This window comes from Drosophila bipectinata, chromosome XR (genome assembly GCF_030179905.1).
Source record: "Drosophila bipectinata strain 14024-0381.07 chromosome XR, DbipHiC1v2, whole genome shotgun sequence".
Taxonomy (NCBI): Eukaryota; Metazoa; Arthropoda; class Insecta; order Diptera; family Drosophilidae; genus Drosophila; species Drosophila bipectinata.
Window position 1 is genome coordinate 16,457,501 of NC_091735.1, and position 19,851 is coordinate 16,477,351.

The window sequence follows — 19,851 nt, forward strand, 5'->3', positions numbered from 1 at the left end:
CGAGATCGTTTCGAGCTGTACCTTTTAGCAAAGAGCGTCGTCGGACAAGGACCGGAAGAAGGCGCCGTTTCTTACACTAGCGGGCGCACCCCTTTATGAGTTACTAGTATCGTTAGCATCACCCAGGCAAGTCAGTAATGTGGAATTAACAGAAGTCTATGATATATTAACCAGACACTTGGCGCCCCGCCAATCGGAGATTGCTGCATTCTACCATTTCCACAAGCGTGATCAGCACCCCGACGAGTCCGTCGGTAACTACATGGCCACATTATCATAAGAAGCTTGGCGGTAGGGTGCAATTTCGGACAGATGTTAGATCGCATGTTGCGGGACCGATTTGTGTGTGGCATGCGCGACGAAGGTCTCCAGCGAAGCCTGCTAGCCGACCCCGAATTGACGGTGCAGCGGCCCATGGAACAAGCCGTCACTAGTGAAGCAGCCGCTGCGAGTGCGTTGTCGATTCGAGGCGGCAATATCCGACGTCTCGAGTCTTCGAGCACCGAGTCCATCCACGGAATAAATTCGAGTTGTGCGGGTTGTGGGGGTCGGCACGTCCGTAAGAAGTCTTCGTTCCGCAACGCCACTTGTCATTCCTGTGGTCGAACTGGCCACACACGTTGGTTATGCCGCTGTAACAGTCAAGCTGGGTCAAGAAAATTTTCATCTCCTCCGCCCAGTAACATGCGTAACAACAGGCCATCGCACGGACGCGTTCATCAAATAGTTCCGGTGGTCAGCCCGTCACCATCATGAAGGAATCTTCGTATCGATACATCTGGCCAAACGGTAATCCCGATCTCGTCAAGTGCCACCTAAAGCTAAGCGACTATCAACGTAACCCCATTTCGGTTAAGGGAATCACCGATACGTCAATCCACTACAACAATCGCCGTATCTGTAATCGTCTCCTCCGGGACCGGGTCAAACCTTCTAGGATGAAACTGGTTTGAACTCCTCGGAATCCGCATAAAAGGCATTCATAAAGGTTTTCATCAGAACTTGGCCAGTATACGGGGCCGCCAGTGGCCCTCAAAGTGGACCAGGAAGATCCGCCGGTCAGACTACCGCACTCCTCAAGCCATATGAAGAAGAGTTGGACTTGAGTACAGAGTACTTGAGCCTGTAGAGTACTCTGAGTGGGCCGCTCCGACGGTTCCCATAGTCAAGAAAGATGGTTCCATTCGCGTTCGTGGAGATTATAAGTCTACGCTTAACAGAGCGGTACAGCCGCATTGCCATCAAATTCCTGCAATCAACACGCTATTAGCTTCGATAGAAGGAGGCTCAATTTTCGCAAAAATAGATTTGGCCCAAGCGTATCAACAATTGGTAGTAGACGAGAAATCAGCTTTGATGCAAACAATTGCTATTCACAAAGGAGCATTTAAGGTAACAAGACTACAATTCGGAATTTCAGCAGCCCCAGGAATGTTCCAAAGATGCATTGAAAGAATACTGCAAAACATACCGGGCGTCCTTCCGTGTTTTGACGATATTCTAATAATGGGTAAATCAGAAGAAGAACGAAGTTCTAGCCCGTATGGACCAGGCAGGATTACGTCTGCGCAAGGACAAATGTCAGTTTGGAGTATCTTCCATCGAATTTCTTGGATTAAAAGTTGACGCCCTCGGCATTAGGCCATCAGCCGACAAAGTTGGAACCATCCGTGAGGCGCCACCACCAAAAGAAAAAAAAAACCAAAGGAATATTATTTTGGGGTAATTGAGCAGTCATTCTTTTGACGGACAGGCAGGAAATTCTCTCTGCGTTACACGCAAACCATCCCAGAATCGTTAGGATGAAGGCTTTAGCCCGCAGTTACGTCTGGTGGCCCGGTCTGGATGCAGATATCGAAAAGGCGGTGAGTCAATGTTTAGTGTTGTAATGTGCAACGGTACGGTGTGGACGGATTCGAAGAGTCTGAGCTAGCGGGGCACGCTATAGGGTCCGGCTTCTGCTCGTCGGCTTTGGGGGTGGTGGTCTTGCTTGGACGGACTCTATCACTCACTACATATTATTACTATTAAATCTTGAATTGAGCGTGCTTGCGACAAACTAAAAGAATGGAGGACTGAACCGGAAGAGTTCGGAGGAATAAATTCGGAAGGACAGAAAGAAAGGACAGACAAAGAGAAGACTATTCATTTGGCAAGACACTGGTGTTGTATACTGGCGACTGAAGCATTAAATCAATTTTAATATTAAAAACAATTTTTTTTTTTGGAAAATCTTGATTTTTGGCGCCATAATTCCCCAAATAACCGATTGAATAGGTGGGGATGCCATCTATTAGGTGGCACCGTTTAGCGGCCCAGGCTTGCACTGCAAAGCTTTTATATGCCATCATGGCATCAAAAGGCTTAGCCGGCTTGGATTTCTGCTTGGGACCTTAAAGTTCTTTTCGATCTAACCGGCGAGGCAGGCAGACGTCTCTAAGTAAGTCTCTTGCTTTCGCGAGCCAGTTAACCCCTTACTTAGGAACCCCTTGTTACTATTTTTGTCCAGAAGCACCAGCCGTTAATCAAAGCCGCCTGGCCATCCGCCTGAATCCTAGACAGGAACCGTCGAAAAGGATTTCTTTCGAGTTTTTGCCCAAATTGGGGAACAGCCTCTGTCTCCGGGAAGATCCCCGCGTGGATCACGTGGATCAACGGACCAGCATCCCGTCTAAGGCGGATGAACGTCCCTGCCAGCTGAAGGAGCTAAGGTGAAACTAATCCACTAGAGCCGTGGACACCACGTGAACCAACGGTTCAGCCGCCTTTCCGACTTGGATCGCAGTCATCTGTCCCTGGGAGAACCCTCGACACGTGGACTGGTGAATCCGGGAATTTTACGCCCAAAGGGGAGTCCATCGATCGTCGACAGAAGCGACCCCCAATTGCCGTGAACGCGCTTGTGTCCCGCTGAGCTCCTTACCTTCCATCCCAATTGGGAATCGGCTGCTCTGCGTGTCAACCGCCGAAGTTGGAGAAAAATTGGAGAGAAGGGGAAAAATGCTCGAAAAGTTTTAAAAAACGTGCACTGAGAAATATTTAAAGTTAAAAATTAAGAAGTAAAAACAAAGTAAAATTCAAAAATTTTATTTCCGAGTTCTGGGCTAAGCCCAGAACATGATCTGAGATCATGTTTACCATATGTTTTTGGGGTCGCTCGGAAAATAAAAATTTTATCAAGTTTTTGAGGTTATGTCGTAACCCTGACATTCTGGAGTTTTTTAAACCTCGGATTCGAATTCAGCGACCCCGAAAACATATAGTAAACATGGTCTGACCTCCAGACCCGAAAAAATATTTTTTTTTTGTGTGGCTGTGTAATTAAAAGATATGATTTTTATGAAGGAGGCAAACCTGAAGAGTTAAGCGTTCAATAGTTTAAAAAAAATAAATAAAATAAAAAAAAAATGTGCTAAATAATGAAACAAAATTAAAAAGTCTTTTAAGTTCAAAACAAATTAATCAAAATAATGATGTGTTAGTTCCGGAAAGCAAATGTCGTGCAAGTAATGACAATGTCTTTTTGTGGGATAACTTCCGGTCTTGGGACAAGCCCCAAGTTCTGTTCCAGCGAACCTGCGCCGGGAGATCGATCTTTCGCCGAGGAGAGCACGTAAGTTTGGCACCTTTTTATTTTCTTATCGCCATAAACCAGAAGACCGAAAACGCTAAACACCTGCACTTCCATAATCAGTGAATTTTCTACCACACTGAGAGAATTTTCGGAACTAAAACATTGAACAAAAAAATATAAATAATGAAAATATATATCTTAAATTAAATTAAAATATAAAAGTCTCTGACGGAAAAGAACCAAAAAGGGGAAAATATATATACTTTTGTTTTTTTATACACTGAGAAAATTTTGTTTTCAATAATTTTTTTTTTTATTTTTGATCTTTACTTATTCATTACAACCCAAAGTAAATAAATAGCTAAAAATTAACTAATTAAGCTAACAGCCATCAATAAACCTATCTCTGCGAATCTGGAAAGTGTCACTGCGATGAAGACTTCAGACGTTGTCCACATGGAATTTAGCACTGACCCGTTATCCACCTCTACTCCGAAAATTTTTCGGGAGCTTTCTTTGCTCAATGGAAAACCAGGACCAATGTGTAGTAAGAGGAAGAAACCATTCCCTCTATCCTTATCTCTACGCAAGCGCTCCAAGCGTGGTTCTGCTAGCCATAACATTAGTTCCTCTAAGAGTGCTTCCAAAGTCCAGATCCTCAGTGATATTCTTTTACCGCAAGTTAATTCAGATGTTGTTAACATTCCCTCCTCGAATAAAAACTCAACTAAGGAACCCAATCTTCCCATCAATCATAAATCTGAGCATGAAGTTTCGGATAATTTTCTTCAAGATGGTCCCTCTACCAGCAAGGATGCTGCGAATCTACTCAGACTGGCTTCTCTTCGTAATGCAGAGGATAAAATCCCGGCTATTTTCCTTCATAATGTGACTATTATTCAACCCCTTCTTGACTCTCTTAACTCCATTCCAGGAGTTTTGGAGAAAAACTTTACCACTACAACTCTAAATGGAAACTGTATCAAAATAACCTGCAGCAACTCCACCACCTACCAATTAATCATGAACAAATTAGAGACTGATAACAAGCAAACTCATACTCACCAACCTCGTTCTGATCGAGGGTATAGGCTAATTATTCGTCGATTCTACCAAGGTGTAGGCCTTATTACCAGATCCGCAAACTCCTTAGCAACTTGGGCTTCACTGTCCGCTATATAAATAATATCAAGCACCGCCGTAGTCACAAGCCGTTAGATTTGTTTGAGGTTGAACTGGCACCTTCTTTGGACAACTCTAATGATAGGATCCTCTCCGTTACTATGCTGGGTAATCAGAGGGTTACAGTAGAGCGGCAATTAAGGAGAATGGAGCCGGCTCCGTGCCACAGATGCCAACGCTTTGGACACACAAATAACTTTTGCCGCCGAGACTTTGTCTGTCTTAAGTGTGCTGGTAGCCACCCTTCCACGGACTGTGCAAACACTAGAATCGCCAATCCTAAGTGTGCAAATTGTGGTCTGGGACATGTTGCCAGTTATAGAGGCTGCACGGTGTACAAAGAATTTAAAACCCGTCTTCTTGCCTATCGTATACACTCTGCCGATAATGGTCAAACTAGGACACACCAATCTAAGGTTAGGTTTAATCCCCAACCCACCTACTATGACAGTCATCAGCAACAGCACAAGCAGCTACCTCAAAATACATCCTTACAACAGCAGGATTTCATCCGTGAAGGTTTCAGGGATCAACTGCGGTCTCCTAGTGGTCGTAGAGCAATTATAATGTCTGACGTTCAGCCCCATCTTAACAAAGCTAACACTCCTTCGTCAAATCCTAAATTAGGCAAAAGGAATCCATTTAGTAATTCTCCCCATACGCCTCCTCAAAATCTACTATCGCGTAATCCAGCTGAAAATCATTTAAATAAACTTCAACAGCAACTTAGGAATGAGCAGCAACTTATGAATGAGCAGCGACTTGAAAATGGCAAACATGTCTCAAACATAAATGTTGTCATGCATTCCAGCGCAAACACCAGACAATCACACCAACACGAGAGAACCCGTTACCTGAAACAAAATGCAGTATCCTCACACAACCCCCAATCTACACCAATTGGCTTGCCTCAAAGAACCTGGTCTGCTCCCTCATCAACTAATGGCGACCTCCTGCTAATGATGCAACAGAGTGTGTCCTCTGTAAGTGACTTAAGTATAAAACTTGATTCCCTCATTTCTCTCATACACGCAATTGTTGCTGACCCCAAGCCGCTAAATAATACTGGCAGTGGCCCCACAAAAATCTAACTGCTCATTACTAGATATCTTCTCAATAAAAAAGACATTGCTCCACTATAAGGAGTGCACCTTAATGACTATCCTGAAAACTGTGGAGTTCTATTAGCCAATCCAATGATTTACCTATAAACACAACCCCCAGTATTTTGTAGACCTAACTACAATACAGTTAAATGACAATATGAAAGTTCCTTGGAAATTAAACCATCTACGTCATGATGATCTTTAAATTGTTCATTTAAATTTTAGCATTATTCCTTATTCTGCCAATCTTAAAGGAAATAACACTAGAAAGGAATCAATATTAAAGCTTGCAACACAAATATTTTATATTATCCATATGTATGCAATTCTTTATCACAAAAACTACAACTCTATTGCCTGCTCTCCTTCTATGCTTCTTTTCCACCGTATGCAACTCCCACACACGAAGAACAAAGTGTTATACGCACATACATACATACTTATGTTCTCTCTCAAATTTGCTCTGCGCTGTCGCCTTATTCTAATGCGTAGTTTTCGCTTCATTGTGCTGCACCATTTTTTAGCCATTGTGATTCTGTTTCTCACTCTTTCACAAGCCTTAATTGCGATCAGTCGTATTTGACAAACACACTAAGGAAAAAAAAAAAGAAATAAAAAACCGTACCATGGCTGCTTCATCGAATAAAGTGGTTGACATCCCCCCAATAATTGTTTTGGATGTCTCATCAGTATTCAACTTTAAAGGATTCCGTAGCTCCTGCACCTCGAGGATTATCGACTATGAGGTTGCCCGTCTGGATGAGGGCACAGTTAAGGGGACCTGCTTTACCAAGGAAGATCACTCCCTCATCCTCTCAAACTTGTATGGATCAGGATCTCGGGCCCACTCAATTATGCGACAATTAAATGATTATCGTCGCTTTATTATTCGTGGCCTTCATCACTCGATTCCTATCTCAAGTATTCGTGCGGAATTTGAGTACTTAAACTTCACGTTATGCCATATCCGAAACCTGAAGTTTTATCGTAACCATGAGCCAATGAACCTGTTTGAGATTGCTGTAGCACCGTTCGACCTGGAACGTAATGACGAATTCCTTGCTATCAAGAAGCTCTGCAACAGGCCTGTTACCATCGAGCGTCAAAGACAATCGGATGAGCCTACAATGTGTCAACGGTGCCAGCGTTATGGGCACACTAAAAACTACTGCCGTCGCGATCCCGTCTGTGTAATTTGTGCTGGTCCACATCACAAGGCCGATTGCGCTCTTCCATGGACTTCTCCACCTAAGTGCGCCAACTGTGGTGGCAAACATGTTGCCACCTATAAAGGCTGTATTAAGTTCATGGAAGCAAAGGAAAGTCTTTCTCAAGGGCCAACCAACTCCTCGGCTCAGCGTCATCTTTCCACCTCGCCATCTCAGCAGTGCAAATCTCCTCCAACGACTTCCCACCGTGCGCTCAATCTACTTAAACCGCTTCCTTCACCTACTAAGCGTGATCCGCATCACTCCAAGCCACCTCGCCGAGCTCCCTCGCCAGCTCGGGATGACTTGAGCGATTCCAGCTGCGATTCTTGCACAACTAATCGACCATCTCGGCTACACACAACATCATCTCGTCGTGTGCTCTCTCCGTCTCCAGCCTGATTACTCAACGTTCTGAATCCCCTCCAACCACATCCCGCCGTGCTCGGCAACTGAAGCCATCTACTCAGCTTAACTCCAAGGCACCTCGTGTGTCCTTCTTGTTAACCCATGGTGACCATAGCAGATCCAGCAGCGACTCTGGCCCATCCTATCTAAGTTCTCAACCACCAAAAACTTCATCTAACCGAAAGCACTCCTTACTCCGGTGTCGCCACCACAGCCCATCCTCTCGGCGTTCAGGACTATTGGTCCAGGGCTATTCAAGCGACTCCAGCTATGACTGTGGTCCACCTATGCGACGTTCTCTTCCAGTAAAATCCCATCGTGCGCCTGAGCAACGGGAATCACGTTGCAGGATGCTCTCTCCCATCGCTTTGGAAAGGCCAGGAATGCCACCTCAGCAGCAGTCCTCGTCGGACCAACTTGGCCGCAGTTATTCCCCTGGAAATTACCTGGATTTCCTCTCCGGAGAACCCCCTATGGAAGGCTCCTGAGGATCTACTTAAGGCTGTCCTTCGCAGCTAACGCACCGTTGATAGACTGTCCAAAAAGTTGGACTCAATAACCAAACTGGTTAAATCCTTCACATCTGATCAATGATTTATAACATTTTATTAACACAAAATTTCTTAAACTACTTAAATATAATTCATTAAAACTAAAATTGGTTTTTTTAATTCTGGAAAAATTCTGGAAAAAATAAAATTCTGGTTTTTAATTCTATTTTTATGCTGCTGATCCTGATCCTTTCTATTCGCCCTCTCCAGACATGGTCGGAGTTAATTTCGTCGCTAATCCTATAAACTATAAAAAATAAGGATTCTATAAACTGGTTAATTCCTGCACCCTGCTGCTAATTTATTTACGTTCCTGCAATTAATCCATCCTAAAATCTTTGCTGCAGCGGGAAACATATGTCTGCCCCTCAATTGGGAGTTAATCTATGATGGAAAATAAAATTATTGCTTCTGCCTTACTCCAAATCAACTTCTCATACTTACTGACATCATTCAATCTAACAGCTGTTCATCTGACGGAATCCTGACCAACTGCTAAGCTCCCACTTGAGTAACGTAACGTTGCAGTATCCTTGGACAAATTGACTGCTTTTTCTAGCCAATCTGCCAGTCTTAGGAATTCGTTTGCAGCTCTTATATTTGCTCTCTTCAGCCTGTTTAGTGTATTTCGCTGCTCCTGTTTCTCCATAACTGAATCAGGAATTTAAAACCGGATTGATTCTATAATGCAGCAGCAAACGGATGTAAATAGGCTTAAAGGAAATTAGCTACTGAAGCTCGTGAAGAGAATGAATGCCTAAAGCTTGAATGTGATCCTTTTCAGCACTTCTTGATGTACTGGGTAAACGCTCCACCATGGAGACTCTGTAGTAGTGTTTATACACGCTGGTAAACAGTGCAGAAAATCAAATGCCAACCAGAATAAATTCAACGTCTTATTATGATTCCACTTTCTCCGAGTAAGATTCCACCACCAACTCCTGAACAGCAACTAGACGATAGGCTCTCCAGCTTGAAACTGCAAATTGAAAACTAATTAGATTAAGACCATGATTTTGTTCAGTCAAGAGATTGCAGAATTACCTTGCCAACCACAAATACTTTAAGTACTACTTTGTCCCAGGTTCCTTCAGCAATCTGCCCTTGGCCGCGACTACCTGACGATCACATATTAACTTATCCTGTCATAACGGCTATCCGGAATACTAATTATTACGCATCCTGTACATCGCCGCCAGACTTGGAGAATAGTCGTTCCACTATGCCATACATTATTGACCCTGGTTAATTTACATCACGCTCTGTTTTTAGCGTCATCCTTGCTGCTAATATACCTCTACAGAAATAGGATTTTGGAAACAAATTAAACTCAGCATACTACTATTAATTTGTCGATATACTTACGATTAATCCATCCCGGTATCTGCCTTTCAGTTGGAATTCAATCACATACTAGTTCCTTGGCTGGCGTTAAATTGGAGATCACCTGCTGCTCCTATATCTGCCATTCAACCTTGCTCGTCGTTTCCTTTGTTTATTCTACACAACTGATACAACAAATTTTTTAAACAACTTGGATTAAAACTTGTTATGCTACTACCTATATGTCTACATACTTGTGTTTAATTCAAACTCAAACGACTTCTATGTATGTTGCTAGCTCTGGTACATTTGCTGGATACTCAAACAGGAATAAAACTGCAATAAGAAATACTAGATGAAGTCATTCCCATCAATCTGCTCCAAACGAATCTGCTTACCTAATGAAATTTTTCAATCTTAATTGTTCTACGCCTGCTGAAATGATATGGCTCTGCTAACTCAAAACCAAGTAACCAACGCTGTGTGTCTACTGAACGTGGCTCAGTGATACTGATTTGTATGACCATGGATTAGTCAGATGCTGCCTGCAACTCCTGTATCTGCCTTCGCTGGCTTTGCTTGGCATCCTCTTGCTGCTTGTCCCCCATAACTGGAACAATAATTTAAATTTGGATTAATCTTATCATACTATTACTATTGCATCCACATACCTGTAGTAAATTCAACCTGGATGTCTGCTATGTAGTTGGCTCTGCTGCTTGTGCTGGACTCTCAAAACAGGAATAAAGCTACAATGAATCTACTCAAAATAAATCTGCCCACCTACTGTAACTTTCCAATCTCAATTCCTGTGACCACTGGTGTGAGGTTGATCTGCTAATACAAGCCTGGATCTATTAATTCATCATACTGCTGCAAACTTGCGTACATACCTGTGTTTAATCCAACTTAAACTCTGCTCTACGGCCAACACCTGTACACATATTGGATTCTTTGGTGTATAGATCTGCAATTAGAAATTTTGCATCTAATTATTCCTGCTTTTTTACTCCAAAAATAATTGCCTGTTACTAGAGAATGTTCAACTTATTAACTGTCAGAATGAACTTATTTTGTTTCTACAAATTTTGCCACATACCTTGGATTAATAAAGGCTGATGTTTGCCCTGAGACTGCATCCTATGCAGGCGCTGATTTCTTGATTGGGAATGGATTTGCAATGTGAAAACTTATAGCTAAAATTGTAAACAACACGTGTCACTCAATTATTGTTTTTCTTGCATTGCACACTGCACTAATACTAACTTAACTTTACCAGTTATGTTTAAAGCCATTGGTTAGAGCGAGATCCATGTATATCACTTACATGCACTTCTACCTCTCACTCTGATGCTCAGTTTCTTTATGTTGCTATCACACAGCAACCCTGTCTCTGAAACATTTTTTTCCAACTACCTAGCAACTTGTTGCTATACATGTTGTTTAACTAAACGAAGCTCTACCTTAAATAAACAAATGTATCTGACCCTTGACTGGTCAGCCAATTTACTAAAATTTTAAGATTACTATGGCACTGATTTGCCGGGAAAGGCAGTATAACCATACCTTTCCTACTAATTTACTCCTCAAAATTCTCAGGCACCTGCTACCCCTGACTGCTGATTGATATTCCAGTTAGCTATTATTAAATCTACATCACTCCTTCCCAACTACACCTGCGTATATCTGTGACTCCAATTTCCCCAAACTTGGGGATCGGGCGCTGTATTCCTAGCTCTAGTAGTAGCCTCCAACAATCTACCCTGCCACTGGGCACCGGCTTTCCAATCCAACTTCATCTTCCCAGCGTTTGGATCTCTGGCTTGGCCACCAGGACTTCAGGTCGATGCTTGGACCCTACGATCGAAGTTTATCTTTATCTAAGTGAATTTAAAACTCTTTTATACTCATTGTCTACTACCTAATTCTGTTGCATCTACTATTAACCATCTACTATTATTACTATTATTACTATTACTACTATTATTGCTCCAAATTATATTCTACTACTCTTAAACCTGCATCACTCCTTACTAACTACACCTGTTTACATCTGTGACTCCTGAACTCCTAACTTTTGCGGTAGCCTCCAAACAGCTACACTGCCATTGAGTACCGGCTTTCCAATTCGCTCTCCATTTACCCAGCGTTCTGACCACTGATTTGGCCTTTAGGATTCCAGGTAGACGCTTGGACTCAACGTTCTTAGTAAATAATTATCCTTATACTAAACCTGCATTATTTATAAAATACTTCAGTTATTCTGTTTACTTTTCTCTTTATTGATACTCTGTAACGATTGCTACGGTAGTAACCATTTATGGGGAAGGGCTGGTGTTACGACTGGGAGCCAGCGCACGCTATGACATCCGGCTTCGGCTCGTCGGCAAGGGGGGTGTTATTTGCCAGTTCCCAGCAGTGGCCTCCACATATAAGGATCTTTATTTTAAATTGCGTGCTCGCGACAAGACAAGGGCTCCGGTAATGAGCCCCGAAATTCCCCTATGGCTATGGAGCTTCTATCCTTCCTCGGCTATCCCGCAGTCACCCAGGTGTTTTAGGGGCGACTCCTATTTGCCCACCCTACCTTTGGTCACTCAGCCCCGCTCCATGCGAGTGACCCCTTTTTCTTCCGGGTTCTCCTATATCCTTAAACTGCCGCTGCGGCTAAAATACTGAATTTAGAACATTATAAATTATTTATTGTACTAGACTAATAATGAACATCTTATAAAATAACCTCGAACGCATAACTCAAATGACGACGGACAATATAAATTCGGAACTTACACCTATTTATCAGACTAATTCAGAAAATTAAATTAAAATTAAAAAGACATTTAGGGCGAAGTAACATTAAAGAATTAAAACAACAAATAAAAAGTATAGAAAAAAAAACAAAAGGAAACTAATTTTTGATCTTCTGCTTGACTAAATAGATACATACGACTTTATATTCGGGAGATCATGCCATAAAATAAAATAATGCATAACATAGGTTTACTCACGATTGCCTCTTTAGCATCCCTCGTCGAAAGCGCTTTCGTCGGTGATGAAAGGGAAAGTTGGGGACATTACACAAAAATAATATTTTCTTTATAAACCTAAGTATCTTACATAAGATTTAATAAGGCATGTTTTAGATGGATACGTAGGGTTTAAAAATTATCTATTAAAATCTTAGCATCAACCAAAAATTTTCCCTTTCCTTTTTTTTTTTTTGCTTTACATTAATTTAGCCTTTGCTATTTTAACATTTTTTTTGTTGTCGGGGACCAAAACATTCAGGGCACATTTCGCTTATCTTTTTTTTTCCTGGTGGGGCTGAGAATATACCTCACGCTCTTTGACTGGGGAAAAACTTGGTGGTCAAACAATTATGATTTCTGACGCACCAGTATTAATATAATTTTCCACCAACCATCACTGAGCACCACACAAAAAAAATTATGCCTTTTATGTTTTTTTTTTCCTTTTATCTGGCCTTGTCGCCGGTGCAACCGCCGGTTTACTCCCGCTCGGAGCCCCTCGTCGCGATGAACTAATGACCACTCTTCCCTCTTGTCCGATCGCTCGTTTGTCTCACAAACGAACTCGCGGGCGGTACCCGATCGAAAGTGCTGGTCGCTGCTCTATGCCCGGAGATGCTGATCTGCGCCGTCGGTCCCACCGAGACGCCCCGAGTCCTCTTTTTTTTTCCTTCCGGCCTCCAATGCGTCTGCTGGTATTTCCGCTCTGGCCGGCCACCTAGTAATAGACCCAACATAAACGCAACATAAAAACTGCCCTTTAATTATCTTTTTTTCGCATTTCCACACTCACTCAGGTTTTATGAAGCTGACACTAGGACTCGAATCTCGAATCCAACAAACAAAAGTCTTGCAAAGATTGGGTTTTTTTTTTTTTCCTTCCACTAGTTGATTAACCGTCTGCTCTTATGTAAGGCTTGTTAGGGAATGCTCTCCCCAAATCTCTCTAGCCAGACCGACGCGGGTTTTAAGGCGGGCAGCCTCCTGGAGTCCACAAATGGCGAACTCCTGGATTTAATTATTCCAGGCGCCTCCTAATTCTATATAACCCATTATCTCCCACAGATGGCGCACCTTCCTGCCTAATGCGGCGCATAGGTGTCGCTTTCCGCTATGGCAAGTGCTACAACTCCAAACTTTATATGTTAAAAACTGTTAGTAATTCAATTATTTCTATAAGCTTGTTATTAATTGCTTCTTATGTTATCTAATATTTGTATAAAATGTACTAGTATAAGTGATTACTGTATATTACGCAAATAAAAAGCTGTACCCACTCTGGTAGTGGCTATCAGTCCTAGTTGTGACCTCATCGAAGGCACGCCCTGAAAAGTTCAAAACAAATTAATCAAAATAATGATGTGTTAGTTCCGGAATGCAAATGTCGTGCAAGTGGTGACAATGTCTTTTTGCGGGATAACTTCCGGTCTTGGGACAAGCCCCAAGTTCTGTTCCAGCGAACCTGCGCCGGGAGATCGATCTTTCGCCGAGGAGAGCACGTAAGTTTGGCACCTTTTTATTTTCTTATCGCCATAAACCAGAAGACCGAAAACGCTAAACACCTGCACTTCCATAATCAATGAATTTTCTACCACACTGAAAGAATTTTCGGAACTAAAACATTGAACAAAAAAATATAAATAATGAAAATATATATCTTAAATTAAAATATAAAAGTCTCTGACGGAAAAGAACCAAAAAGGGGAAAATATACATATACACTTTCGTTTTTTTATACACTGAGAAAATTTTTTTTCAATAATTTTTTTTTATTTTTGATCTTTACTTATTCATTACAACCCAAAGTAAATAAATAGCTAAAAATTAGATACATTTTAAAAACGCGCCTTTAGTAAATTTATAGCCAGCTTATTACTACATCCATATATACTTTTATATTATATTTAACATTTATTATATTTAACTTTTATTTACCCTATTGTTACTATTGTTACTACTTAGTCGCTATTGAGAAAACAACTGAATTGAAGAAAATGTTTACGTTAATTAGAGAATACTGTATTAATATTTAGAAATGAAAATTTAATTAAAAATGAATTGTTAAAACTTTAAACTGAACCAGCTGATGTTTCTTCAGTCTTAGGGTGTAACAAGGGATCAACGGAGTTGCACTCTAGCGGAAATGTTTATAGGTAGGGTAGGGCTTCCAGCGAACACAACAACACCAGTGTCTCGCAAACTCTAATTTCTCACTTCCTATTTTCTTGCCTTCTTCTGTCCGTCTGGAATTGTGCCCTTAGTTCTTCCGGTTTTTATAGCTCCTTTTATAACACTTTTGCTGTCGCAAGCACGCTAAATTCTATTCTAATTAATAATAATGTGTGGCTAGTGTTAGATTCTACACATACGCAAGACCACCACCTCCAAAGCCGACGAGCTAGAGCCGGATAATAAAGCGAGCCCCGCAATTGTAGAATCTAGAATCTAGATTCCAACCACTGCTACCCGTTACACAATGGCGGATTTAACAGGTGGGCAAAGGCGCGCCCTGAAAAAATTTTGCCCACTGGTCCTTTTTTCTGAAATCCGCCACTACCGTTACACGCTACATTTTACAACACTTCTTCTCGGCTGGTAATACCATAGATAGTATCAAAAATACCAGATATTAGTTAACAACTATTGCTACTATCACTACAAGAAATAGTAGTAAAAGTAGTGCTTTATCATTCAGCTTTTGTCCGAACGAATTTGGTTGTTTGAATTTCGGCTCAGTTAAGGGGTTACGAGGGTCTGGCAACTTGAAAAAATCGTTTTTTTTTTAATTTTTTTATTCGATTGTACAACTCATTAGGAATATTCTCTGAAAATTTCAAGTCGATCCGAGCAAAACTGTAGAAATGAGAGAAATTTAAAGCCCAGCGCGTCGAACGTGTCATAACCGGCAATTCGGTCTTGGGCGTCGAGCAGATGCGTCAAAACGGCGACCCTTTTGTGTCCGTTTTTTTCCGAGTATTTGAGGGACATGTTTAAGATACATGTTGAAACACGTTTTGACCATTAGAAGTGACAAAATTTCGTACGTTGCCTCAGTATAGCGTTGCTTGCTGAGCCGAGCGTTTATACAGTCGCGCTACGATTTGTGAATACTTTTTTTGGTAAAATGAATCGAAAAAAGATTTCGAGAGAGCAGCAACAACGTGATCGAAAAGATAGGCCGAAAAAACGGAGACAATCATTTAATCCGAAAAGACCCGAATCTAATGAAGAATCTTTTTCGAGTACATCGGCCAAAAAACTGAAGAATCGAGAAGAAATTGAAGTGCCAGTGAATAGTAATGTACAGTATGCAATTATAGATTTTTTATTAGTGTTTTCAACTTTATCAAATTTTGTGCAGTGCTCTAACGTTGTAAATGGAAAAGTGTGTGGCGGAAAAATTGAATTTAAACAATGTTCCAAATTAGGACTCGGTTTCAAAATCATGCTTGAGTGTGAAAACTGTGATCCTCGATGTATTGCATCATCTGAACGAATTGGTCAAGCGTATGCTGCGTATGTTGCTTCCTGCACATTCAATGAAGGAATTTATGCTATCCTCATGATTCTTCATGCGATGGATGTGAAACTTGGATGTTCCAGCCACAAATATGCGAAAATTGAGGACGAACATCGCATTCTCGCGGCCGAGAAAAAAGCGGATGCACAGACCAAAGAAGCGAGAATGAAGCTTCGGCAAAAGAGAAAAGACTTTTTGGACCGTGCAGCTGAAGCAGAACCCTCCCTTTATGGACCTGGAATCGATGATTCCATGTAAGTAAAAAAAAAATTGTTTCCCCTGTTTTATTCCGCTTTAAAACTTTAAACGCGTTTTTCTCAAAACCACTTTTTTGAAGTCTGTAGTCAAGATTTCTCAGCGACTATTGCACCGATCAACTTCAAATTTTGCACACTTCTTTTAGACATGTTTTTGTTGTCGTTGAACGAAGGATTTTAATTTTGTTCAATTACAACGCATTTTATAAGCCAAAATGTGGCCAAAATTTATGCCAAAAATAACACTTTTTATAAAAAACGCTATAAAAAATTCAATTTTTAATGAAAAAAAAAAAATCCTTCGTTCAAAGACAAGCTAGACACATACACTAACAGAAAAACTTTGGTTTTTTGATTTCAGATAAAAATTGACCGAGATTTTCTGCCTACCGTGAGGACACGATTTTTGGTGTGGTGCAATTCAAACCTGCCTTAACAACTCAGTTTCAAATATTTTATCTTCAAATTTTGACAAAATGTTGTTCAAGTAATGTTCAATCAAGTACAATAAACAAAATTGGTAAAATTGTTGTGGGCTCTTTTAAAAAAATTCACGAAAATAGGGCTTTTTTTGTGCTTCCAGACCCTCGTAACCCCTTAAACAAAACCGTCTTCGGTCCCCGCTACAAAGCCCCCCCGGAAGAATCAGGCTAGGGTATAATCTCATATCCTCATATCTCATATCCATATAATCTCATGTCCTTGGCGTGGTAAGTACCGACCAGTACTCCCTGTAAGTCTTCTAATTCGTAGTAGGTACCTCAGTAAAATTGATATTTGTGCAAAACTTATTTTTGATGTAACGGCTATTCAAATAACTGTGTTAATATTTCGAGTATACAAAGTTTTTCTCGTATGCTTTGACATGCGTTTCTATGCATTTATTTCTTATCTGCTTTGAATCTATGGTCCCGATAGGATTTAGAAGAAGACAAAGTCATGCGTTTAGTAGAAAGTTGATATTTGTGCAAAGTTGCGCATTTAGATTTTGAGCTCGAGACGTCAACTGACGTCCAGCAAAAAGTGGTTTAATTTAAGAAATTGTTAATTTCTTAATGTAAAAAGTTTATATTGTTGCCATTTTTGATCTTTTTCGCGAGATTTCTAACATTATTAATTAAAAATGCCGCGTGCACTCGAATTAAGTGAAAAAGAGAAGACTCAAATTAAAACAATGGCTGAGTGTGGCGTTAAACTTGGCGAAATTGCCAAAAGAATTAATAGGCATCGCAATACAATTGGAAATTATTTGAAAAACCCAGAGAAATATGCGCAAACGAGCCGCAAGGGAGCCGTTTCGAAAATAGACGCGCGCACTAAACGGCACATTCGAGCCTTGGCAACAGCTAAGACAATGAGTTGTGCACAAATAAAAGCGGAATTGCAATTGCCAATAAGCAGACAAAGAGTGCAACAGATTTGCAACAAAGATTTGAACTTGCAGTATGATGCAAAGGTGCACAAACCAAAGCTCTTACGAAGACATAAGATGGCCAGGCTTGCATTTTACGAAAAGTACAAATTTTGGGAAAATGAATTTGAAAAAGTGATTTTTAGCGATGAGAAAAAGTTTAATTTGGGCGGCCCAGACGGTAACCAAAAGTATTGGAGGGATTCTAGGCATCCAAGACAGACTTGCCATAAACGAAACCACGGTGGTGGCTCACTTATGGTTTGGGCCGAAAGTCTCCTATATGCTTTGTACCTGGACGGATAAATGCGCAAATGTATACGGTCTCCTAGAAAGTGAACTTATACCATTTGCAGATGAGTTGCATGGCGAGGACTGGATATTTCAACAGGATAACGCTCCTATACACGTTGCGAGGTATACGATGTCGTTCCTGGAATCGAAAAATATACCCCTATTGCAGTGGCCAGCAATAAGTCCGGATTTAAACCCAATTGAGAACCTTTGGGGCATCCTATCAGCGAAAGTTTACAAGGGTGGAAGACAGTTTGAGTCGTTGAAGAGCTTGAAGGAAGCCATTGTGAAAGAATGGGATACCATCGACACAAACACGCTCCAAAACTTGGTCAACTCGATGCCCCGACGTTTAGAATTGGTCAACCAAGAAAACGGAGATTCAATACCATATTAAAATAATAATTTTAAGTCATTTTGTTACCTAGTTCCTTAATAATTTGCGTTTTTTTTCAATTTTGCACAAATATTAACTTTCTTTGAACAATTTTTTCAATTAAATTTTTTATGTATTAAACATTTTATAATTTAATAAAATCATGTTTATCAAAATTCAATACCAACTACCTATTGAAAAAAAATATTGATAAAAAATGCGCCAAGTAAAAGTTAAAGAATAAACCAAAAAAATATGATGCACAAATATCAATTTTACTGAGGTATGTCCTACTTTCTTTCGGACTCTGGCCTCTGGCCTATACAAAGGATGGACCAAATTTCGCATTGTACCCCGTTTTAAAACAACTTTGTTTAAAATTCCTTCTATATACCTCCTGACCTACTGAAAAAGATACTTCTCGTGATGGGAGAGATCTCTTTTCATTTTCGTTGTGCTTTTCTAAAATTCGCTTACTTGCCTTTTCTCGCACAATGTCAAAGGAATCTGGGCGATTAAACTTTAATGAACGGTCGTCTAACAAGTTCAATTTCCTTAAAAGAGAATACGTTGCTCCCGAGGTAACCATATGTTGCCCAAACACCATGTAATATGGGGATGTACCTATACTATCATGCACCGAGGATCTCAACGCACAACTTATTTTATTTAAATGTTCATCCCAATCTTTCTGATCCGCGGAGATCGCGGAGATCGCCGAACGGTTTACCCGCTCTGAAGCCTTAGCCTGTGGCGAATGCACAGCGGTGAGTGCATGCCTAACCCCATATTGTTGCATTAATTTCTGAAATGTGTGAGAACGAAATTGTGATCCGTTGTCGGATACGACAGTCTGGGGAGTTCCAAAAGTCATAAATAACTCTCCCTCCGAATATTTTATTACCGCGCTTGTATCGATTTTCCGTACTGCCTTCAAAAATACATACTTGGTGAAATGGTCAAGAACAATAACGATAGCCGTTGGAAAAACCGCTGACTCTCCGGCGCTTTACCCAGCGGCGGTCGCAATATGTGATTTGGAGCTTTTGTTGTTTTGCAAACCTGACATGAATTAATGTAAGCCTTTACATAAGCGAGTCCAGGCCAAAAGTAATACCGCCTTATTATACCCTTGCAGAGGGTATTATAATTTTGTCCAAAAGTGTGCAACGCAGTGAAGGAGACATCTCCGACCCTATAAAGTATATATATTCTTGATCAGGATCACCTCCTGAGTTGATATGAGCATGTCCGTCTGTCTGTCTCGCGAACTAGTCTCTCAGTTTTAAAGCTATCGTCTTGAAACTTTGCACACACCCTTCTTTCCTTTGCACGCAGTATATAAGTCGGAACGGCCCGGATCGGCCGACTATATCCTATAGCTGCCATATAACTGATTGATCGGAAATGGTATAACTTTGGTGTTTTTAGAGTTAGAGAGTTCAAATTTTACACAAAAGCTATTTTTGGCAAAACATTACGACATGTTAAATTTCATAACGATCGGTTGACTGTATCTTATAGCTGACATATAACTGAACGATCGGAAATGGTATTTGGTAGAAATATCCACTTTCGTATTTTTGAAGATAGAAGCTTGGGACTTTTTTTT

The 19,851-nt window shown here is 40.8% G+C and overlaps 1 protein-coding gene and 1 long non-coding RNA gene across 9 annotated transcripts; one reads left to right on the forward strand and one right to left on the reverse strand.

The window, feature by feature from the left end:
- Window positions 1-6,488: 6,488 nt before the first annotated feature.
- LOC122321968 (uncharacterized) lies at window positions 6,489-7,472 on the forward strand. The gene has a single exon (XM_043213138.1). The coding sequence runs from the start codon at window positions 6,489-6,491 to the stop codon at window positions 7,470-7,472; it is 984 nt and encodes a 327-aa protein (XP_043069073.1).
- A 686-nt stretch (window positions 7,473-8,158) lies between these two features.
- On the reverse strand, window positions 8,159-10,579 carry LOC138925541 (uncharacterized). Of its 8 annotated transcripts, none has more exons than XR_011441782.1 (10): window positions 10,452-10,579; window positions 10,246-10,319; window positions 10,140-10,186; window positions 10,024-10,076; window positions 9,751-9,962; window positions 9,607-9,688; window positions 9,395-9,537; window positions 9,074-9,326; window positions 8,474-9,008; window positions 8,159-8,413 (listed from the first exon to the last, which is right to left on the reverse strand). It is a non-coding gene; the product is annotated as an uncharacterized lncRNA (long non-coding RNA). The 8 variants fall into 8 exon arrangements; XR_011441781.1 differs by having other exon boundaries at window positions 8,159-8,276; window positions 8,339-8,413; window positions 8,478-9,008; window positions 10,024-10,186; XR_011441777.1 differs by having other exon boundaries at window positions 8,159-8,276; window positions 8,339-8,413; window positions 10,024-10,186.
- Between the last annotated feature and the right edge of the window lie 9,272 nt (window positions 10,580-19,851).